Source organism: Equus przewalskii, unplaced genomic scaffold (assembly GCF_037783145.1).
Source record: "Equus przewalskii isolate Varuska unplaced genomic scaffold, EquPr2 ChrUn-10, whole genome shotgun sequence".
In the NCBI taxonomy this organism is placed as follows: Eukaryota; Metazoa; Chordata; class Mammalia; order Perissodactyla; family Equidae; genus Equus; species Equus przewalskii.
This window is the reverse complement of record NW_027228747.1, coordinates 4423412-4447258: the sequence shown is the minus strand read 5'-3', so window position 1 is coordinate 4447258 and position 23847 is coordinate 4423412. Positions and strand designations below refer to the sequence as shown.

The 23847-nt window shown below is 48.5% G+C and overlaps 1 protein-coding gene and 1 long non-coding RNA gene across 3 annotated transcripts in view; one reads left to right on the top strand and one right to left on the bottom strand.

Moving 5' to 3' along the window:
* Nucleotides 1-410: 410 nt before the first annotated feature.
* On the top strand, nucleotides 411-9281 carry PLEKHO1 (pleckstrin homology domain containing O1). Of its 2 annotated transcripts, XM_070607176.1 has the most exons (6): nucleotides 411-690; nucleotides 1309-1455; nucleotides 5687-5827; nucleotides 6518-6622; nucleotides 7014-7115; nucleotides 8264-9281. In XM_070607176.1, the coding sequence occupies exons 1-6, from the start codon at nucleotides 661-663 to the stop codon at nucleotides 8966-8968; spliced, it is 1230 nt and encodes a 409-aa protein (XP_070463277.1). In that variant the 5' UTR covers nucleotides 411-660; the 3' UTR covers nucleotides 8969-9281. The 2 variants fall into 2 exon arrangements, with proteins under 2 accessions (XP_070463277.1, XP_070463278.1); XM_070607177.1 differs by lacking the exon at nucleotides 6518-6622 and having other exon boundaries at nucleotides 506-690.
* LOC139081439 (uncharacterized) overlaps nucleotides 1643-23847 on the bottom strand; it is a 44835-nt gene continuing 22630 nt past the window's right edge. Inside the window, exon 2 of the long non-coding RNA XR_011536557.1 lies at nucleotides 1643-4622. This is a non-coding gene — a long non-coding RNA (uncharacterized lncRNA). The remainder of the gene's footprint in view (nucleotides 4623-23847) is intronic.

The following is a 23847-nucleotide window of genomic DNA, read 5'->3' as shown; positions in this document are numbered from 1 at the left end:
GGAGGGAGATGATCCGCGAGAGATGATCTCGATTGAGGTTATCTCTGGTCTTCATAAATCTCTGTCTGTCTATTACCCATCCGCTCCAGCTGCCTCTGCCGCCTCTCTCGGCAGGTCCGCCGGGGCTGTCTCTTCTGGCTCCACCTCTGGATCGGCGGTCTGACCGAGTCTGGGTCTCTCTGCCCCTCGAGGAGCCGATCCCGGCTGGGTTTCGGTCTGTCTGCTTTACCCTCAGTGAGTCAGAAACAAAGGCGGGGGGAGCGCACCATCTCCGGCGCCGCGATTCGCCCTTTATTCTGAACTCGCAACGTCAGCGGGCCGGTGGATGGAGCCGCGGGGCGCGGGCTGGGCCGCCCACAGCGCGCCGGGCCGGGGGAGCGGCCGGGCCGGGCGGCGGGGGCGCGCTCGGGGCCCGGCCGCGTGGGCGCCGGGATGGAGGGCGCCGAGGGGCGGGGAGCGGGCGTGCGTGTGTGTGCGAGTGCGAGGGAGGCCGGCCTTTAGTGTAACCGGAGCTACAAAGAAGGGGAGAGTGCGGCGAGGGAGGGAGGAGCGGCGGCGGCGGCGCCGGGGGCATCTCCGTCGCCCGCCCCTCTGAAGGAGCCCCCGCCGCGGGGCCGCCCCTCGGCGCCTCGCCCGCGCCCGCGCCCGCGCCCACCCGGCATGATGAAGAAGAACAATTCAGCCAAGAGGGTGAGTGCGCCGCCGCCCCGCGCCCGCCGCCGACTTTGTGCCGCGCGGCCCCGGCCCGTCGGGGCTGCGGGCGGCGGGGCGTCCTCGCGACCCCCCGCGCCGCCGCCCGCCGCGCCCCCGCCTCGCCCTCGGCGCGCCCGGCCCAGGGGCGGCGCGGGCGGGGGCTTTTGTTCGCTGACTCGCGCTGGCGGCTGTAAGTTGGCTTAGTTTCTGCGCGACCCCAGCCTCCCCTCCCCGCCGGCGTCGCGCTCTGCAGGGGCGAGCAGACAATGAGAAATAAAATAAAATGCCGCTAATCCGGCGCGGCGAGCCAGGCTGGGGGAGGGGTGGGCGCCGGGGGGAAGCGGAGGCCACCTCCGCGCCGCCCGGGCCCGAACCCCTTCCCCTCGCCGCTCAGTTGTTTATTCGAGAGAAGGGGGAGGGGAGCGGCGGCGAGAGAGTTCGGCGGAGTGAACACCTTTCGGAGTGGGGGACCGCCGCCGGGCCCCCGACCCCAGCCCGCGGCGGGCGGCGCAGGACAGAGGCGAGCGGGGCCCCAGGAGGTGGGGGGGACGGCAGGAGAGGAGGACAGAGCTGTGAACCCTTCACCGCACGGTTCTTCTCTCGCCCCGGGGACAGGGGCCTCAGGATGGAAATCATCAGTCTGCACCGCCTGAGAAGGTCGGCTGGGTCCGGAAATTCTGCGGGAAAGGGATTTTCAGGGAGATTTGGAAAAACCGCTATGTGGTGCTGAAAGGGGACCAGCTCTACGTCTCTGAGAAGGAGGTAGGTGCCCTTTGCCTCCAACTACCCTTGTTTTCTCATATTCCCCGCTTCGTCTGTCCTCAGGGCGCTTGTCTACCTTTCATGTACCCCTTATCTCACTCCCTGTTTTGTTCCAAGAGCAAGTTCAGGTTGGTCTCTACCCCCATCACATCTACAGAGAGGTCACCCTTTAGGGAGAAGACCTGAGTTAGAATTAGAAGTTGTGCATCTTATTTAATGGTTTTTGTTTGCAGTTACCTTTCTGACAACGATGATAACCCTCTCCCGAGACATCCCAAAAGTTCGAAATGTGCCCTGCTGCCCCCAACCCTATCCTGGTCTCTATCTGAACATGGGATTTTATTTTCTTTGGTATTGCTGCTGAAACCCTCTGTTCAGCTTATTCTCCACCCCTTCCTGTCCCCCCACTCAGACCGCCTGGCCTCCCCTTTCCTGTCTCTAGCATGGGCATGGTCGTATCAGCAGCTCGGCTGCCCTGAATCACAGAAAACACACACACAACCCAGGGACAGTCTCCTATGACCTCAGGTAAAGTGTTTGAGTGGCACACAGTTATTTCTGTTGAAGCCAGTGTCCCTAATCAGGATGCTCTCTGTTCCCCACCCCCACTCCACTAAAAAAAGAAGCAAGGAACTCATTCTCCACCCTCTTCCTGCCCCCACCCCCCCATTTGTATCAGAAGGGAGAAAAGTGGAGTTATGAACCCCTGTCTGTCTGTGTGTCTTTGGCTCTGTAGTTAAAGTGAAAACCTCCGTCCACATTGGGTCAGAACCTTAGCCCAGATCATTGAATCCAGACTCGTTCTCCCTTTTATCTCTAATTCTTGAGATCCATAACATGTAGTTGAGAAAATACTGAGAAACTGAAATTGCCCCTCTGGGAGTTAGAAGACTTTCCCGCCCTACCTCTGCCACTGTATCAGCATAGCCTAGGAGACTGTCCTGTGTTCCCTTGGTGGCGTGCCCTTCCTCCCCCGATTCTGCATTCCCTCCCCCCAGGGCCAACTGGGAAGTCCTCCCTGATTTCTAACCTCTTCTGCTTTCTGCAGCAGACTATATTTAGGTAAATAAATCCTTTTATGGTATTGAAACAGACACGCATGCAGTCCTTGAGAAAGTATTCATCTGAACAGAACGTCTACCAAGGCACTAGGGAAGAGCTAGGCCTCGCCAGAGCCAAAGAGATCCCTTGTTAGGGTGTTGACACCTGCCGTTGGGGCTAAACTGGGAACTTGGTGATGGAGTGAGGTGAGAGAAGGCTTTGGCAGGAGGAGTTATGTTTAAGGGCCACCTCTACCCAATCCCAAATCCTACAGAATGTTATTCCACAATTTGCTCACTTTCCAGTTAAAGGGGAAAAAAAAAAAGCAAGTGTCAAAGGGTATCTCCTGTATTCCCTGAACTTCATAATGGCAGGAAACTAGTGAGCAATCCGAGAGAAGTTCCCACACGTCAGAGGGGAAACGTGGGAACAGGGAAAGGGTAGAAGGAACAAGACATTTTTTTCTTGTTTGTATTTGTCCAAAGAACAGAGTCTGGGGGTGAAAAACCATAGCTGATCCTTGTTTGTAGAGGAAGGGGTACAGAGACAGGGGAAAGGATGGAATGACCTCAGCCTAGGATGTCTGGTGTCCTGTGAGTCAGGAGCATCTGACTAGGCATGGGGCCAGTGGCCTCCTGCTGAGGAGGGCATAGGAAAAGAGGGAACAAGCCTATTGATATTACTCTTCTTTGGAGCCAGTTTCCATGCTACAGTGGCCTGGGTTAAAGGTGGAACTGACAGAGGACTCTAGGCTGTGTTCTGTCCACTTCCCAAAAGCTCCTGAGCCAATAGATTCAAAAATTTTTTTTAAAAATGCATGGCATAATGTTTATAATTTACGTGTTAATGCGAGAAAATTCCTAACCCTCTCCGCCAGAATTTGCACCAGTGTTTTTTTGTTACTTCCTCTTTATAAAGGCAGGGTCTCCCACAACTGCCTCCACCAGAACAATCCTTCCGTATTTGTTGTTATTAGTCATTTTGCTCGTTCTCAGTCAAAGGGCACCTTATGATCATGGGGCTGGTGTATGGGAACAGAAATTAGACTTTAGGGAGACCTCATGGTAGAGGAAATTGGGTTCAGGGCATCTTTTTTTGGCAAGCATGGGAAAAGGACAAAGAGCCAGGGGAAAGGAATGGTTGACTTTGGAAGATGGGTAATTACAAATGAGACTGTGGGAATCAGATGGGGGACACAGCCCAGTGGAGGACACGGGTCTTGGAGTTGTCCGTCTTCCCTGGGCACTGGAATATACTTGTCCTCCTGCTTGCCTCACCCCATCCCCTACCCCTGCCCTCCCAAGAGCTAACCTCTGTCAGTGCCTCCTGCTCCCCAGAGCTCCTTATCAGCTCCTTATCGGTGTTCAAACCAGCATACCTCCCTTCACTTCCCTTCCCTTCCCTTTCCTTCCCCTGAGGAAAACAGAACAAGTAACTCTTCTCCTGGCTACATACACACACACCCAGCCCCTTCCTCTCCAGAATTTCTGGCCTCTGCTGATAGTCTCGACTCTGAGGCAGGAGGGGGAGAGGAGGAGCCATGCATCATCCTACATCCCTGCCCTGTGCTTCTGGGAATTGTTCTTAGATGGCCCTGGCCAGCATCTTGTCCACTTCTGCCCACAATCCTTCAAGGCCTCTCATCGTCTCTGTCAGCACCCTGGGTCCAGAAGCAAGTCAGAAGAATAGGCAGATGCCAGACCAGAGATGGACTGGGGAATGGAGAAGAGAACCACTTCCCCACTTCAAGGCTGATGAGAACCAGGAGGATAGAGGAAGTCATCTCCACGCACACGATTCCTATTTCAGAGCTTGGGAAGTGGGGCCTCTTTTGTGAAACAATTCCAGTTAGGAAGGGTGGATGTCTTCCAAGAAAGATGTGAGGCTACTTTTATCTGTTTGTTTAGTTTCAGAAAGACAAGTGCTGGTAGTTTTCATCTATCATCCCAGGAAACGTGACTGGCTCATTCCCAGGGTCTCCCAGACCCGGGCCGAAGCAGCGGAGGGTGAAAGGGTTTTCTAATCACAGGCTACTCCGTCTGGGCCAGTGACTAAGTCTCCTCTCCTCTTGCAAGCCGAAACAATCCATGAGCCACAGCTTCAGGGCACCAGGGCTACAGGAACACCTTGGGGGGAGAAGAGAAAAAAACCTCTGAGAAGTTTCAAACAGACGTTGGAAGACATGTTAATGGAATTTGCTCTGTGGCGCTCAGAAAAGGCCGGTTGGGTTTGGAGGATGTAGATAGAATTGTGGTCTTTGAGTAGACATTCCGCAAGAGCCAAATGCTGAGTAAAGCTGCTAAGGGCAGAACCAGCGTGCAGGACAGATACCGCAAGCAGGAAGGGCTAAGTTTAGACCCAAAGAAGAACTTTCCAGCAGTAAGGGGACTTAGGCTCTCGAACTGGAATCGTGGAAGGAGGTAGCAGAATACTTCTTTCCAAGCTTCAAATTTAGTCCTCCAGGGAGAGGATAAGTGCATCTTTGTGTCAGGAAGCGTGGGTGCTTTAAATGGCTTTGCAAGCCTGGAGGAGCTAGGTTGGGTAGGAAGGAAGGAGAGGTAGGAACTACAGGTGTATTTTTCAGCTTGTCTGAACAAACTCTACAAAGTGAACACAGGGGCTGCTGTTCCTGTGGTGCTGAAGCTCCTGAATGAACAAGATAGATGACTCTTTATGATCATATATATTTGAGGAGGGATCCAGGAGGGAGTAAGAAAGCGACAACGTAAACATAAGATGGGAGAGGCCTTAGACAGCCCTTCATTCTCTCCAGACATCCCCTGATATTGGCCCTGCCTTTATCTCCTCTGGGCAATCATCCGGGTCTTGCTTACTTCAGGATGATAAGATTAACCTATTAGCAGTGTACGGCCGTGTCCTTTGAAGAACAAAGTGGGGGTCATAGTGAAGAGAGACATGCTAGGGCTCTGGAAATGGTAGCTTGGCCTAGGAGAGTGGGGAGAAGGAGTTTAAATGGAAACCCATTTGAGGAGTCAGGACTTGGGGGCTGCCCCAGTGCTGTACCCCACTGTCAGCCTTTGTGGGCCTTGGATAGGAAAAACCCTTTCCTGTCCTGTCATCCCTTCCCTCTCCTGAGGCTTCTGATTCCCAAGATTAGTCTAAACTCACAATTTGGGGGAAGGGACTAAGTAATTTTATCCTTATCACCTTACCTCCAACTCTCCCCTAGGTAAAAGATGAGAAAAATATTCAAGAGGTGTTTGACCTGAGTGACTATGAGAAGTGTGAAGAGCTGCGGAAATCCAAGAGCAGGAGCAAGAAAAATCATAGCAAGTTTACTCTTGCCCACTCCAAACAGCCTGGTAACACGGTAGGTTTCTCCTGCCACCTTGGCCACTGGAACGTTGACCAGTACAGGGGTGCCGGGGCAAGGGAGGGCACCTTCCCCCTCCATGTTCTCTCAGCTCTCTTAACTGACAGCCTCGAATTGCTCTCCTGCCAGCTTTTCTTGTTGAACCTGAGAATATTGTGGCAATTTCCTTCCCTCCAGGCAAACCAGCCTTTTAAACTGTCCAGCCACAAAGATCATAAGATCTTCTCTCTCTCTTTCTCTCTCTAACACACACACACACACACACAGTCACACATCTCTGAGAAGAAAATCACTTTTCCCTGTACCCTGATAGGTGGTTGAAGTTCTAAATAATTTCTTTTGTTTGAGGCCGTTCCTGCCACATTCTTTTTCTTCAGAGATTTAAAGAAAGATCTTTATTTTAGTACCTCTCCTTTACCAAACCTCCTCTAATCGTCTCCAGTCCTGTATTAATAGCCAGTATTCTTCTTAGCTCTTCCGTGGTCATTTCTAAAACAACCGCCAGGCTGTGGTGTTTTGCAGCAACAGAGGCCGGTTTCCTTAAGTTATGGGTGACTCTGGAAGCAGAATCTCTCTCCTTCCGGAAGCTGAGTCTAAGAGAATGAGAGTATAACTTCTTATTTCTTCACTGTCATGGTGAGGCACCAACTCTAACACCCTGACTGAAACAAGAATCTCCGCTCATAGGCTCCCAACCTGATCTTCCTGGCAGTGAGTCCCGAAGAGAAGGAATCATGGATTAGTGCCCTCAACTCCGCCATCACCCGAGCCAAGAACCGCATCTTGGATGAGGTCGGGGGCTCCTCGTGTGGGGAGGGATGCTGGGGCAGAGGGAGCAGCTGTCACTCACTAAAGAGGGAAGGTCATGCTGCAGGCCCCATTTACTTGCTCCACCACTCAGTTCTGTTTCTTTCTCTCTCTCTGAAAACCCTCTTCTCTTTCCACCATCTCTCCAAGTCTGTTCTGCCAGTTCCTCTTTCCCTGCTTTATGACGCATGGGCCAGTGCTGGGCCAGTTTAAGGAGCCCCTTCACATCCAGTAAATCTCTTGCCCTTGGATTTGCTCCGAAGCAGTTAATGGGGTGGGTTTGTTTCCCAGTCCAGGCAGGTTCAGGCCTCAGGGGGCGCTGGGTTGGGACAGAGTCTCTCTGAAGAGCACCCTGACTCACAGTGCATCTCTTCAGGTCACCGTTGAGGAGGACAGCTATCTCGCCCACCCTACTCGAGACAGGGCAAAAATCCAACACTCCCGCCGCCCCCCAACTCGAGGACACCTAATGGCCGTGGTATGTAAGACTGTAAGAAAGTAAAAGTTGCTGAAGGGTCGGTTCCATGTCAGTCCATCTCGGGACTGTATCTCAGACAGCCCACCAGAGGCACTTGTGATACAAAAGTCAGAGGCTCGCGGAGGCCTCCGCCCCGTTCTCCTGCCTGATTCCTCCAAACCAAAGATACGTATTCAGCACCTACTATACGTTCAACAGTCCCTGCCCTCAATAAATTTATCATCCTTTGGAGAATGAGATGCACCCACAGGAAAATGAAGAATAGAAGAGTTCAATACTGGACAAGGCACTGTTTGGTGGCCGGCTATCCTAATGAGTGACAATGTTAAGTACCGCAGGCGGTTAGAGGAGGAAGGATCACAGTGAAGCCCTGTAACATACAAAGTGGGGTTTTTTTTCATACGTCCGAGGTGTAAGTCTCTAGGGAGAGAGGCAACTTTCTATCGTAGAAAGAACAGGCAGTCAGGTACGGTAGAAAGAACATCGGCTTTGGAACTGGACAGAACTGGGTTGGAACCTCGCTTTGCAATCTACTCGCTGTGTAATTCCCTGAAGCTGCTTGTCTCCAGCTGTAAAGGGGGCAGTAATCCTGCCTGCCCTGAAAGGTGGCTGTGAGGAATGGTTGAAACTGTGTATCATTACGTATGAGGGACTGAATACCCTTATCACTCTGTTTTTTAATTACAGTATTCTGGAACCAGAACAAGTTGTATTTTAAGGCGAGAGATTCTGAGTTCCAAATAGCAGAGGGGGTTGAGGTGTGTGGCTCAGGATATAGATGGAAAAGGACAGTTACTGTGCTGTGTGGAGCATCCTGGGTGTGTCAAACCCAATTTGATGCTTCAAGTCCACAATACAGAGGAAAAAGACACTCTTCAGAAAGCTCGTAGTAAAGTGGAGAATATGGGAAGCAAACAGGAGAAATTAAATCACAGAAAAATAAAAGAAAAAGTAAGTTCAAATCACTATGAAAGGAATAAGAATAGCCAACAGAGTCCAAGGGTTCAGTCGGGAGCGGAGGGCTCCTCGTTCAGGGAAGGCGTGTTGAGGAAAATGACCACAGGTCGCATCTCTCTTTCAGGCAGTTGCTCCTGAAATGCCCACTGACGACAGTTTATCCCCTTCATTCCCTCGCTCTCCCTCTCCAGGCTTCGACCTCTACCTCAGATGGGATGCTAACCTTGGACCTGATCCAGGAGGAAGACCCTTCCCCTGAGGAGCCAACCTCTTGTGCTGAGAGCTTCCGGGTCGACCTGGACAAGTCCGTGGCCCAGCTGGCGGGCAGCCGGCGGAGAGCAGACTCAGACCGGATCCAGCCCTCCTCAGACCGGGCAAGCGGCCTTCCCCAACCGTGGGAAAGGCCAGAGAAGGGGGCCACCTACACCCCCCAGGCACCCAAGAAGTTGACCCCCACAGAGAAAGGCCGCTGTGCCTCCCTGGAGGAGATCCTGTCTCAGCGGGACGCTGCCCCAGCCTGCACCCTCCACCTGCGGGCCGAGGACCCCCCAACCGCTATCCCACCGCACCCGGGGCAGCTGTCCCGGATCCAGGACCTGGTAGCAAGGAAACTAGAGAAGACTCAGGAGCTGCTGGCAGAGGTTCAGGGACTGGGAGATGGGAAGCGAAAGGCCAAGGAGCCCCCTCGGTCTCCTCCTGATTCCGAGTCAGAGCAGCTGCTGCTGGAGACGGAGCGGCTGCTGGGAGAGGCATCGTCGAATTGGAGCCAGGCGAAGAGGGTGCTGCAGGAAGTCAGGGAGCTGAGGGACCTGTACAGACAGATGGACCTGCAGACCCCCGACTCCCACCTCAGACAGACCACCCAGCACAGTCAGTACCGGAAGAGCCTGATGTGAAGGAAAGGGACAAGAGTCTGGAACTTGTAGGGGGTGGACAGACTCTTATCTCCCAGTGTTGCAGGACAAAGCTTTTTTATTTACCTCAGTCAAAAAAAGAAAACAAAACAATCAAACTCATTGCTCTTGCTGACGCCCGACCCTGCTACAGCCCTCCTTTCCCAGCCTCCTTTCCTTCCTCACCCCCCTCCATCTCTCTCAGACCTAAATTGCCTCAGATGTGAGGAGGAGGTGACCCCTCTAGCAGTATTAAGAAGCTTTCACGTGGATGGAGAGAGAGAGAAAGGGTAATAAAGGCACAGTGACCATTTTACACCTGCCACCTCTCTGAGACGTGGTGGGGAATATCCTGCTGCTCCCAAGGACGTGTACAGGCTTCTGGGTTGGGAGCGGGGGAGTCTCTTATGTCCCATTCCAGGTTTTCAGGCGGAGGGTGAAATTTCAGCTGCCCAGCTCTAGCTCTAGGGACGTGGAAGCCAGTGCCACCTGTCCACGCTCACAGAAGAGAAATTTATCCTCGGCCTGAGGACGAGTTGTGGAATTAAAATCTCCCCCCCAGACACGGGCTTCTTGCTCCTCGAGTCTCTGACTGAGAGTGAGCTGCCTGGCTTTCTTATTTGACATGTCTCTTCCCTTCACCTGCCACACCCTTCCCAACACTGATTCAGATACAACACTGGGCAGATGGGACTGGTTTGGTCTTTTGCCTCGGGGGGCCTAGCACAGGGAACTGGGGACAGCTGACCCCCCAGAAGAACCGAACTAAGAACGAAACTGATTTGTGATGCAAGCTGGGTAGGATGACGGGGAAAACCAAACGTGTGCCCAGGTTCCTCTTTCGGCCAAGCTCGAGTTTCCTGTAGCCTCTCCCTCTCCTTCCTCAACCCTCTCTTCCAACACTAATCAAGCCCTGACTTTAGAAAAACATCTTGATGCTCACAGCCCCAAGCTCCTGACCACCTTTCAAGCTGGCAGGCTCCCTAGCATTCTTGTCAATGGTAGGTCCTACACAACTCATTTTATTCTGTTTGCTTCTTTCCTCCGAAGTTTCTAAGATCAGGTTTAGTAATAGTGACAGGGTCCAGAGAGGAGTTGTGAAGGTAAGATAGAAAGTTTTTGGAAAGAAGGGGACAGAGAAGTAGATGAGAGGTTTGAAAAAGCACTTAGAAGTGTATCCCTTGCCAGCTTCTTGACCCTCTTCTCTAGATCTCTCACCTCCAGGAGCCACGACCTGGAGCTTCACTGGGTAACAAGTTGCCTGTAGATCCTGGCATGAGGCTGCCCTAATGTGACATTCAGGAAGATGGAGTAAGAGGGAAAGAAGGAAAATCCTTTGGTGAAACACAGACCCTTCAATTCCCATTCTTCTCTGACGTTGCTCCCACAACTCATGTAGGCAGGATGGGGGCCTCTTTCCGAGTTAAACCATCTCTAGGGAGGAGAGATTCTTGTGCTGTTTTAGTCCCCACCACTCACAGTCATGACGGTTTTCCCCAGATCTAGGCTGTGGTTATCTGAACTGGTCTCTTCCCTGAGGAGCACGTATCCTACCTGAGTGAGGCAGATGTGCCAAAGGGCCGCCTGAACATTTCCAGGGTCTCCTGGGGTAGCACGTGAGGGAAACTGCATCTCCAGTCTTCCTGTCCTTCAAGCAGTCACCACTCTCCAAAACTAAGCAAGCTCAGCAGAGCCACCCATTGTCACAAATTGAAAATCTAGGTTAAAATGATATTTACTTTTTATAAATTTCCATCTTTGTATTAATTTTATTTACTATCGTTTCCCCTTTTCCTTTTCTTCCTTCTTGTTCCCAAATAACGAACAAAACACAAAAGTAAGAATGACGTGTATCCCAACATGCCAATTATCTGCGGCTCCCAGAGGAGCTGGAGGATGGAGGGAGACACTGGAGAGGAGAATGACAGGTAGGGGGAAGCAGAAGAGCAAGCTCAGGGACCCCGGGAGACTGAGACAAGTACTGGGCTCCTGGGGTCTTCAGGCACCAGAACCAGGCCGAAAGGTGGTAAAATGAACCATGCTTTGGAACCAGACAGATCTGGGTTCAGATTCTGACTTTTTAGTTATGAGGCGGTGGGCAAGGCACAAGCTCTCCAAGCATCGGTTTTCTCATCTGCAGGATGGAGAATTGTTGGATAGGTGGAGACAATGCTGCTGGCACTCTAAATGGCCGTTGTGCTGTGTGGTTATTTGACTCAGTGGGTTATGAACACTAGCTCAGGTGGCAAGAGTACCGTTTGAATGGGGCATGGGGTTAATCACTGTCACTTTGTTCTAGTACATGAGCAGATCCAGTCCAGGCTTTGCCGGTAAGACTTTCTTCAAGGAGAGAGTGCTGGGTCCGGTGCTAACCACTAGAGATAGAGAGGGTGGGAAAGCAGGATCCCCTATGTTCAAGAGTTTCAGAGCTTAGCACGAAGCCAGGCTTCCCACTAGAAAAACAGACCCAAGCATAACCTGACGGTGGGCTGCCAGCATGATTTCGGTTAACAAAGAGTGTGTTTTGAGCATAGGCACTATGACAGGAGGAGAATAATGCTGTTACTCCAGCTTTCCCCTCCTCCCAGCACCTCTGGTCCTTCCCTCCATCGTTCCAGTCCTTTTACCTGCGGTATTTCCCTTCCTTCCTCCCAGTCGCTGTGTTTTGGGTAAATGGGTAGATTGAGTAGAGGGATGTGGGGCAACTTGTTCGCCACACAGTTGCCGACATTCTTCAGGCTGTATATTTATTCTTCCTTCCTCTCTCCCAACAACTTTCTGTATTCCCTTCTTACACAAATGAACTGGAAAACAGAGATTCTTTGGGGAGGCCCTAGGATGGGGAGATGAGGAAATCCAGGGCCACAGAGTTGAAATGGCATAAGGGGTGTAGACTGGTAAAAAGAAAACAAAAAACAGCTAAGTGCCATTTCATATTTCAATGACATTTTTCTCAACTTTTCCTATTGTTCCCCATTAAATTGTTAAGTAGGGGCTTGGGGATCAGATTGAACATCCTGATCTCGCTCCATTAGGAAAATGTCTGAGGTGTTGACCTAGAAAGCTAATGAGTTAATTTGCATGCTATTTCCACAGCATAGCTGTAGGTTGTTTAGGGTGAAAAGAAAAAAACCCCACAAGTTTCTCTTAACTCCTGCTCCAGTCTTCAGAAATCATGCTGTGATAAGCCTAGAGCTCTGACCCGAGGGAAATAGCTCTTGCCCTCTCTCCCAACCCCTCTGCCAGCTGTAAATGCTACCTGATTCTCCCAAAAACGACTCCCAAAGAGCCTCTCCCCTTTCTAAACCTCACAGGTGAGTGGACCTGGCCCCCCTCAGCAAGCCTGGAAGCTCCACGACAGCCCCCTCCCCCTTTTCACTCCCTTCCCCTGCTTGGTTCAGTTCTTTTTCTGCTTTCTTCCTACCTCCCAGGCTCCCAACAACAGCAGCCAATCCCCAGCCCGCTCTAGAGCCACACCATATATGGAGAGGTTGGAAAGAAACCGGAGTAAATGCGAGAGGAGACAGCACACACACACACACACACACACACACACACACACGCACACATGCACACAGAGTTTGAGCGCCTTTCCGCATGTGACCCCATGTTGATTTGTCTGTGTGTTTGACACTGGTCCCACCGTTCCCTGTCCCTGGCTCACCCCGCCCACAGAACGAGGAACCTGTTTGCTATTCCCCTCCTTTAGTCAGGCCCCCTGAGACCATCACTCCAACCAGTTGCCTCTGACCTAGATTCTCTGCGCTAATTACAAGCCTAACGAGATCTAACAAACACCCAACTTCACCCAGCTGAGACCCTCGGGGTCAATTAGTGCAAGCCAGCTCAGCTCAGGAAATGAGACATGGAGCCAGAAACTTGTACATGCCTCATCCCAAGCCTACCCCAACCCTGGGCTTGGGAGCAGGCCTGGGGAGAATGCAAAAATTAGCAGGACCAGTTTAAAAATAGAATCTTGGAGAGTTAACAAGTGAGGCATGAAGTGCATTAAGGTTTCGGAGCAATTGGAAAATACAAATTCCCACCTCCTCCTAAGTTATCAAGAGGGTAGAGATTGGTGCAGCTACAAAAACGAGGGACATAGGCAGTTTTCGTTTTCATAAAGACGATATGGAGAAGAGTAACTCCTGGAAGAGCAGGTAGTACTAGAACTCTTGATCTGCCCCAATCTCCACTCTTAACCCCTTCCCATCTTTGCTTCCTGCTTTGGACAAGTTGAGGTTCCTCCCCTGTCTTCCCTGCTGGTTTGGGGATGGCTCTGAAGTCACCTCTCTCTTTCAGAAATACTAGACTCAACCTCATTCTTTTTTTTTTTTTTTTAGAAAGATTAGCCCTGAGCTAACATCTGCTGCCAATCCTCCTCTTTTTTGGCCCTGAGCTAACATCCGTGCCCATCATCCTTCACTTTCTATGTGGGACGCCTACCACAGCATGGCTTGCCAAGCGGTGCCATGTCCGCACCCGGGATCTGAACCGGCGAACCCCGGGCCACCGAAGCGGAACGTGTGCACTTAACCGCTGCGCCACCAGGCTGGCCCCTCAACCTCATTCTTGCTTTTGATTCTTCCAGATACTAAACTATGACAGCAAACAGCCCTTTCCTCCCAAGAAACACATAAAAATGTAAATTAAGGGTGATCAGGTTTGGGTTAACAAAGCATCATCAGACACTTTGGGGTGATGCCGGAATTACTGTCTTCTAGATGAAGAATGAGAGGAAATGGTCAGAGGTGGTAGCAATGGGAATCTGGTTGCTTTTGCATGGTTTTCCCACCTGGCAGCAAATGCAACACAACAAAAAGAAGATGGAGCAGAGCGATGTGCCTCAGTCCCCATTTTCTGAGTTCCTTTTTTAGGTGGCAAAACAAGGCAGTGGAGTGGTGTCCTATCCTGTCCTATGTGTGCAGCCCAGTTGTGCTAACCTTATGCCTAATGCCTGTGGCTCTCTCGAGGAGGGAAGGGGAAGGAGGGGGCTGGTGGAATGCTCTGTGCCCAAGTGGGGAACTTGCCTTGGAGCCACGGCAAGAACAGAGTGTTCCTGTTCCCCCAGCCCCCACCCAGCTCTGGCTGCAGCGGGGCTGCGCTCTGCTAGCACCCTGCCTCATGCACTGTCCACACTTCGGCAGTAACCAGGAACCTAGAGGGCAGGACAGTTCACGTAAGCATCATGTCTATATGTTGGTGACTCCCAAATTTACTTCCCTAGCCTGCACCTCCCTCTTGGATCAAGGTGCTTACCGCCAAGTGCTTATTTGACATCTCTACTTGGGCGTCTAATAGGCATCTTAAACTTTACCTAAGTGTGGTAGATCCTTAAATAATGGTCCTCAGTGAATCAACCTCTCTCCCCCATGTTCTTTTGCAATAAAAGTTTACTGCTCCTCCCACTCAAGAGGCCGTGCTTTTTCTCCAACTGCTGTTTGAACCTGCGTTTGCCTTGTGACTTGCTTTGACCAATAGAACGTGCCATTGTGTAAGTTCCAGACCTTAGGCCCTAAGAGGTCTTGCAGTTTCCTCACTGGCCCTCTTAAAATTCAGCTGCACGTAAGAAGCCTGGACTAGCATCCTTGAGGATGTGAGACCACATAGGGAAAGAGGCCCTGAAACCACACGGAACCATCCCAACAGCCAAGCCTCCAGGCAAACACAAGCTACAGACAGCACACTGGTGAGACCAGAAGACCGACACTCCAGTCAACCCACAGAAATTTGAGAAATCAATAAATCATTGTTGTCTTTAGCCACTAAGTTTTGGGGTGGTTTGTTATTCAGCAGTAGATACTAAAACAGAAATTAGTACATGGAAGTGGGATACTGCCATAATTAAAACCTCAAACACGAGGCATTGGCATTGGGACCAGGCAGCAGACAGAGGTTAGAAGGGCAACAAGAGGCTATTAGTAGCGCTGCCTGGGCAGGGAGGAAATTGCTATTGGACACTGGAGACAGAGTCACCCATGTTATATAGTGGTGGAATAATTTATGAAATTGTCACCTATGGTACTTGAAACATAGAAAATGGACCTAACGAATTTGTTGGAGGTGGCTAAGGAGATTTCCAGGCAGAATATTGTAAGTACCAATAAACTTTTCTTAGCTCTAGATGTTAAGGTATTGCCAGAGAAAGGAACTAAAGAAGGAGCCAGTCAGTTTGCCAGCAAAATTTGAATGAAAAATAGTAGAGAGACAAGAACAACCTCCAGCCGTAAAAACTTTCACCAGTGGTAACTTAGGAGAATAATCTGATGAAGGGGCCACCCTGGCCAGTTAAATGATTCAGACATTCAAAAAGTACAGGGAAACAACTCATACAAGGACAGGGAAATGGGCTGTTTGTTACTAAACTGCATTGGCATCTTACAGAGAGATAAGGAAAAGCAGTTCCCAAAAAAGTGAAACTGTGTGCAAAAGCTTCTTTGGTAGCTTACAAAGAGGTCCTTATCTCCTGCAGTAGAAAAGCAGTAAAGGACGAAGCCCAACTCAGAAATTAATGGAGATGCAGAGCTTCAAAAACCAACTTTCAACTGAAGGAGGTAGCTAGAAACTTCGGCCAAGGTAGATCTGTTATGAAAACCTGAACTGGAATCCTGACACATGGAATAGGGACATCTGGTCCCCTGGGATTTGTGGATGTCCCTGAAGTTTTTGGTTTCCCATACAAAGGTGGCTCACCCCTCCCCATTAAGAGCTAGCACCAACTGTCCCCAGGAAAGACAGTGCAAATGCCCCTCCCTAAAAAGTGACCGGGGTCAGGACCTGCCCCATCTCCTCTTCTGGATGCCAGGATGATCACTAGGGCTAAGTCACAGCACAATTCAGCTGAGAACATGCTGGACCTCAGGAAGGAGAAGAGGAACTAATACCTGGCATGTAGCAGCAGGACCAGGAGAGGTTGCCAAGGATGGGATTTTGTGTGCGTGACCAAGGGTACCAGGATATAAAACTGGAGAAGAGTTTATTCATTTGGGGGCACTCTTTTGAGTTACTGGCTATACACTCCTGCAAGAACCCCAGGGATGGTTCAAATGTGTTATTTGAGTGCTTGCTCTTAGAAGCCTGGGAAAAGTGATAGCCCACACTGAGCAAAGTTGAAATGCCTGAGTTGCCACATCAGACAGTGGAGGAAAGGATTAAAAAACTTACAGAGTGGAAATGCTGGGATGGATCTAATATTTGAGGCCTGAAGACCCACCATAGGGTTATGTTCCATGGAAGATCAAGAAGACACACCATTGGGGCTGGCCTGGTGGCGCAGCAGTTAAGTTCACACGTTCCGCTTTGGCGGCCCGGGGTTCACTGGTTCGGATCCCGGGTGCGGACATGGCACCGCTTGGCACACCATGCTATGGCAGGCGTCCCACATATAAAGTAGAGGAAGATGGGCACGGATGTTAGCTCAGGGCCAGTCTTCCTCTCAGCAAAAAGAGGAGGATTGGCAGCAGATGTTAGCTCAGGGCTAATCTTCCTCAAAAAAAAAAACAAAAAACAAAAAGAAGAAGACACACCATTCACCAAAGCCATTAGGAGTGTACTGGTGAGAGGGGCACCAGCATCACTAAGTTCAGTGGTGGCTCTCCTCTGCAGGCCGGGGATGAAGGTAGGAGAGGCAATCACAGAGCTGGGCTCATTGATAGCAATGGAAATAATCACCCTCCCCTCCCCGTTACAGTGGGTAGAGGCCAGGTGGCAACAGTGGAAGCCAGGGGGTCACAATTATCTTAATGACCATCAAGGTTGAAGGGCCAGCCAAAGCAGCTTGACCCACAGAGATTTGCATTGGTTAATAGAACATAATGTCCCTAGAGACAAAATAGATGGGCAGCCCACGAGGACATTGTTTAATGTATATAATCCAAAGAATTCAAGACTACATGAGCAGGAGGCTGAGCACTGTTGCTCCATTAAAAATTCATGATCTCTTGATGCGGGGAAACTGGAAGCCTGTGCGCTGTTAGTGAGAATGAAAAATGGTGCAGCCACTGTGGAAAACAATACGGTAGTTCCTCAAAAGAATAAAAATAGCATTACCATATGATCCAGTAATCCCATTCCTGGGTATATACCCAAAAGAATTGAAAACACGATCTTGAAGAGTGATTTGCACTGTCATGTTCATAGCAGCATTATTCACAATGGGCCAGAAGTAGAAGTAACTCGTGTCCATGAAAGGATGAATGGGTAAACAAAATGTAGTATATACATACATTAGAATGTTATTCGGCCTTAAATAGGACAGAAATCCTGTCATATACTGCAACATGGATGAACCTTGAGGACATTATGCTAAGTGAATTAAGCCAGTCACAAAAAGACAAATACGGTATGATTCCACTTATATCAGGTACCTAGAGCAGTCAAATTCATAGAAACAGAAAGTAGAATAGTGGTTTCCAGGAGCCAGGGCGAGGGGAAATGGGGAGCTGTTGTTTAATGGGTACAGAGTTTCAGTTTTGCGAAATGAAAAAGTCCTGGAACTGGGTTGCAGAACATTGTGAATATGCTTAATAGTGTTGAAGTGTACACTTAAAAATGGTTAAAAAGATAAATTTTATGTTATGTGTTTTTTACTACAGTTACAAATAAAATATTTTTTAAAAAGTCGTGATCTCTTGCCCAGTTCCTAGACCTGAAATCTGATGAATGAGAAAGTGGCAAGTCTCCAGGAAGAAGGACCCTGCAATATCACAACAGGTATACACTGTCGTAATTCCACCAGTCCTTCTCCCAGAGAGACTTACAGCCGTCTCCCTGGGTGACTGTAAACTAGGGTGGGGAGAGTATCCAGTAGGACACAGAGTGTGAAATGATACTGACGTTCAGAGACTTGACATGTCTTTGTGGCCCCCGTTAGAGTGATGGGATATGGGCCCGGTCAAAATGGAGTCCTGGGTGAAGTTCATCTAAGAGTCCACTGGATCCATGGCCCCACCTGGTGGTCATTGGTCCAGTTCCTGAATGTGTAACTGAGCTTGATATATTTGGCAGAGAAGCCCCCACAGTGTGTCATTGGCTCATGTGATAAGAGCTATAACAGTGGGGAAGGTTGAATAGAAGCCTCTGAAATGGTGCCCCTTTCCCCTCTCCTCCAGCCCCGAGACAGGAGGGTAAATAAAAAATAATATCCCATTTTGGAAGGAAGATAGAGATGACCACCACCCTTAAGTGTCTCAAGGATGCAGGAATAGTGGTCTCTATCATACCTCTGTTTAATTCACCAGTCTAGATCCCACTACCCCCTCAAGTTTGATAATTTGCTAGAATTCTCACAGAACTCAGGAAAGCACTGTACTTACAATGAAAGTTTTTTTATAACAGAAGGATACAAATCAGAACCAGCCAGAAGAAGAGACAGACGGGGTGAAATCTGGGAGAGACCCAAACGCAAAGTTCCTGGTCATCTGCTCCTGTGGAGTCCTGGTGGCATTACCTCCTCCCAGCTAGGATGTGTGACAATACTCAAGAGTGTTGCCAATCAGCAATGCTCACCCAAGTCTTTGGTGTCCAGAGTTCGTACTGAGGCTTGATCAGATCACATACTGCCCATATCACTGACCAGTCGTCTCCAGTTCCTCTGGAGATTGGAATTGATCTGGCATGTTCCAAAGCCCCCCGTCAGAAATCACATGGTTAGACTGTCCAGTGGCCAAACCCCCCAGGCGAAAAAAGATACTCCTCTCAGGGAGGACATTTTAGGGCCCCAGAGACCACCTCCCAGGAGCCAAGGGCAAAGGTTAGATCTTTGGGTAAAGTTAATTCTTCACCATACAGGAGAGTTTTACTCTTCTTCGCTTTTTTAAATTCCAAATCTAAGTACTCTAAACACACTGTTCTGCTTAATCTTTGATCACTAAGTCTTTGACCCATCCTTCCTCTTTTAGAGTCTGCTTCAGGTCACATGTTGCCCTGGAGAACCAAGAAGGGCGAGCAGACCAACAACCAGTTATGGCCCCAAAAAGCCAGAGGATGGAAGAAAGCAAAGTCTTTATTATCAAACAAGAAATATGCAATTTACAAAGGAAATTGTTACAAGTTCTCTTTTTTTACATGATGTTGTTGAAATAAAATCTAGTAGATGTATCTATTGGTAAGGAAAAGACCAAAACAATGCCGGGCAGTGACATGAAAGTAACATAATGACATCAAAGTAACATAATACTGTAATCTACTTGACATTCTCTGATGATACACTACAACACGGCAGCCTGTAATTTCCTACTGATTAACATGCCAAGAAAATGCCAGTTACTTATTGGAATGTAAAATTTGGATGATTTTCATTGATGTGGGGGGTTACACACGTGGGTATGTGTGTATGTGGCTTCTCTCTCCCACTTTTTACAAAAGTTGATTCTGATTATTAACTTTTGAGTAAAAGTTGTCATCATGCTATCATTAAAAACCATTTATTAAATCTCCAAATTGCAAAGTATGTTTTGTCTTTGATTGTAACCATTTGTTTATTTACCTTTCTTTCAACTAGTCAGTGAGCAGTTTACAAAGGTACTCAATAAACGTCTGCACAAGGTTATCTAACCTGAATTTTAAAAAAAGAGAATTACACAGCACAATAAAAGCATAATAACAATAATGAAAATATAAAAGGGTATTAAGTGGCTGGCCGGAAGGCCAGGTTCCTATTCTAGCTCTGCTCCTTCTTGGTTGTTTGACCTTGCACGGGTCTCAATTCCTAAATCTATTTCCTCATCTGCAAAATGGAACTACTCATATTTGCTCCACTTACCTCATAGGGTTATTGTAAGAATCACATAAGTCCATGGATTTTAAGGTGTTTTCAAACTGTAAAGTATCTTGCTAATGGTACTTATTTTTTCAGTGAAAACATTTTTAAAGTGACATGCATTTTACTAGGATGTAAAATATGATTGGCAAAACAGACTCAAGAATTCCAAGCCAAGGCAGAAGGAGAGCAGGGAAGCCCCCACTCGCCTCACGGGTCCTGCAGTAGTCGAGAGGGGACCTACGCCTGCTCTCTGCTATTTATTATTTACGTGTCTTCTCTGAGTTTCCATTTCTTTATATCAATCTCTCTGAACCTCAGTTACACCATCTGTTCCATGGGAAAAAAACATGCCTTACTGACCCCAGATGGTTTTCTAGGAGGCTCAGATTAGATCATTGTTGCTCAGGTCTCTTTGCTGGCCATAAAGTGCTATACAAATGTAAAGAAATCTGGTAATATTTTCTAAAAGGTGATGAGCTTCCAGGAATAGTTTCAATACAGCGCACAGTCTGAGGGTGTGGGAGGCTTACACTGGTAGGCACATCCCAGGAAAGAACAGAATACGCTTCACTGTCTTGAGTTGGATTACATATTGCCTCACAAACTCCATGCTGGCAAGGCCTTGGAAAAGAGCAAAACGAAACATAGGCCCTTTCACATTCACTAGCTTATTAAATCTTCCCAACACGGGTGCCAACCAGGAATTATTACGCCCATTTTATTGAAGCTTGAAGATGTTGAGACTTTCCCAAGATCATGCAACTGGGAAATGGCTGCATCTGAAACGAACTCTTCCAGCATGAGTGGGAGAGGACAAAGGGTGCTTAAACAGAAGGGAAAAACTAGGGGGAGGTGGCCTTACACAAATGGCCCCTTTCTCATTCCTCCCTGACACAACTCTCTATTCAATTCATCAAATCTATTTTCTGTCTCTTACAAATACTTCACGTCTCTCACTATGGCTACAGCGCCCAGAGAAACAACTGTAACAGCAGGTGGATTTAGGATGTGATAGGGTGACAGCCATAGATGGGCAAGAAGGCATTTCTACCGGAGCAAGGCTGGTCACTGTTCACAGCTGCAGCAGCCTCCTCCCCGAAAAGATCTTTAACTGGTGCAGTGGCCGGGGCCAGCTTCAATCCATCCCTGATAGAAATGCCTGGTTCTTAGGGCCGGCCCGGTGGCGCAGTGGTTAAGTGCACACGTTCGGCTTCGGCAGCCCGGGGTTCGCCAGTTTGGATCCCAGGTGCAGACACGGCACCGCTTGGCAAGCCATGCTGTCGCAGGTGTCCCATGTATAAAGTAGAGGAAGATGGGCACCGATGTTAGCTCAGGGCCTAAGTCACATCCCAACTCTACACATAGACTCCGAGGTCTGCGTAAATACCCTCTGCTCTCCACCTCCACCCTCATAAATACGTTCGCCCTGAGGCTCAGGCGAGTTAACAGCAGTTCCTCAGCCACAAAAATACTAGGGCTCCCTGTTTGTGCATAAACCTGTCTTCACCACCTAGAATTCCTCCCTCATTAAGTTATGTCTCTTCTCTTATTTAAAATCTAATTCAAACACCAAATTGGAAACAGCTCCAATGACCATCAGTTTGGAGAACAATTTAAATAAATTATGATAACACGTTCATTCAATGGACTATTAAGCAATCATTAAAAAGAATGAAGTGGATACGGCAAGACTGCCAAAATATAATGTCAAGTTAATTAGTAAAGGGAAGAGCAGGGTGTGCACTATCTTTCCATTTTTATTAAAAAATTAAATGTTTTAATATTTATTTTAATAAAAATAAATGTTAATTGTTTTGAGATTAAAATATAAGCTTACAGTGCCACGAAAAATTTCTAGAAGAAGACATAAGAACTATTAACAGCAGTTGACTCTGGCTAAGGAGACATACTTTTGATTGTATGTCTTTAGAATTGTTTGAATTTTACCATGGCATGTATTACTCTTTCAACTGAAAAAACTACTTTAAAAACAGACTCAAAATCTTTTTCCCTCAAAAGCTTTCCTTGTCCATCCTACTTCTTCAAAATTGCCTAATCTGATTACCGCCCTTCCTCCCCGCCTCCCTACCCCCCCCCCCCCCCCCCCGACCTCTGCCCCAGACTGACTGCCAGGGTTTCACTCTGCTTTGCCCCTGGAGACAAAAATTTAGAGGCAGATTTTTTTCTTTTTTTTACGTAATTATTTTAAAAGAATAGCACCTGGTTATCAGGAAGATTTACTTAGGTTGAAAGCTATCAGAAGGCACATTACCAGTCACACCCACTTGCAAGCCATATCTTGAATTACAGAGTTGTTTGAAGGTCAATTCTGAGTTATTTGCCTTGAGGGCCAAAATTCCTTGGTTCTGCTCCCACAGGTTCGCCATCAACCCTTCTCCCTTCAACCACTGCAACAGTCTAATGAGTCCCGCTGACTCCACTGCTTCTCATCCTCCTGCGGCCGTAATCCATCCCCACACTGCAATCCGAGTGACCTAAAATGTAAATCTGATAGGCGTATTCCCCATTGACCTTGAGTTAAAGTCTACCTTCTTCGGTTTACAGAATTCCTCTGCATTCTTCAGCCTCATCCTCCCTCTCCCTGCTCCCCTTACTAGATGCCTCAGGGCCCAGCCAGCTCTAAACTCCAGCCAGACTGCATACGAAGTGAACTTCCTGTTCCCCGAACCAGCAGCGCTCTCTGTAGCCTCTCCCTTCATATCTGCTGTTTGATCTTTGAGGACCCCACACACACTTGACCGCAGAGCAATGACCAAAATATATGTGGCTGCCACAGGCTTGCCTCTCTGATGCGTACCCTTCTCCTGTTGGAACAAGTATCCTTTCCATTAAAAGTAATAAATCTCCTATTGTTTAAGTGGCAGATGATTAAGATTGTTACTTTTGCTTTCCGTAATCCTCTAAAAAGGGAGAGGAAACCTATACGGCATAGAGAGTGAGAAGAGATCAAATATTAAGGCCAAGAAGTGACTCCTAGCAGCCAGGCAGGAGTCCAAGGGGGTGACTTGAGTTCTTTATGTCAAGACCTCCACAAGGACCTCTCCTGTCATAGACTCAAAGTTCTAGCAATCTGGGTTCATCCTTAAATGTGTGATGGCCTTTCCAAGCTTACTCAGAAATCAGTGAATCACTGAACTCCACTTCCCCTCCCACCCCCACCCTATCATTCTGATGTTCACCAGGGACACTTCCTGGGCACACGTGCTCCAACAGAGAGGACATTGAAAGGCTTCATACTTGGACTGAAGGATATAAATTTCTTCATGTATGTTCCCCAACAACACAGAATAGAGAAGAGATTTTTCTGGTTCTTTTGTAATGTCCACACCATACCCATTCTTCAAAATCTGTCATACTTCCAGATAACTCCAATTAGCACTGAACTATCCCCATACGCAGTGGGGTTGATTATTCGATTTGCACTTAATTATACATTGTCTTGAATTGTTCTTTAACAACTATAAGGCACTTTTAGCAATAGTCAAATGGAAAGATATCACTGTGACTAAAAAGATCTAGCTTCTAGTCAAGAGTCTGCCACTAACTCTCTGTGTCATCTTGAGCAAGTCACCTTCCTGGTCCCCAGTGCTCCCTGCAGAATCAGAGTGGCCTGCTGGTTTCTAAGGATCTCCTACAGTCTGAGCTCCTCAAAGTCGGGGATACAGGTCATAGCCTTTCTCAAGGCTTAGGCACATAATAGGAGCTCTATTAACACTGGAATGAAAATCATTGATGAAGAGGTTGCCTGGCCTCGGCCCTTCTTCGCCAACCACCATGGCACAGGTGATTGTGTCTCCCTGGGAAGAGCTCTCTCGAAGTCCACGAGTGAGTCTGCAACCTCACCGATACGCTTCTAACAACTGTTAATATCTTGTTCCACTGGAAAGCTATTCCTTAGAGTAAAATTAAATCTCTCCAGATCAACCTTCAAGACAACTGAGAAACTATCAGCAATAATTTAAATCATCAGCTTCAAATTTGCCTTATCTCCCCCACCCCAGTCCTCTTTTTTGCTACAGAACTTAGATTCTAGCTAAGAATAACACTGATGCTGTCCCACTGACTTGTCGGGGACGCTGCCTTGGCTCTGCCACCCAGA

What these genes read in the sequence shown, in the direction of transcription:
- PLEKHO1 (XM_070607176.1), top strand. Translation starts at nt 661, where the DNA reads ATGATGAAGAAGAACAATTCAGCCAAGAGG. An exon ending in AGAACAATTCAGCCAAGAGG is followed by an intron (nt 691 to 1,308) that starts GTGAGTGCGCCG and finishes CCCCGGGGACAG; the next exon opens with GGGCCTCAGGATGGAAATCA. An exon ending in AGAACCGCATCTTGGATGAG is followed by an intron (nt 6,623 to 7,013) that starts GTCGGGGGCTCC and finishes GCATCTCTTCAG; the next exon opens with GTCACCGTTGAGGAGGACAG.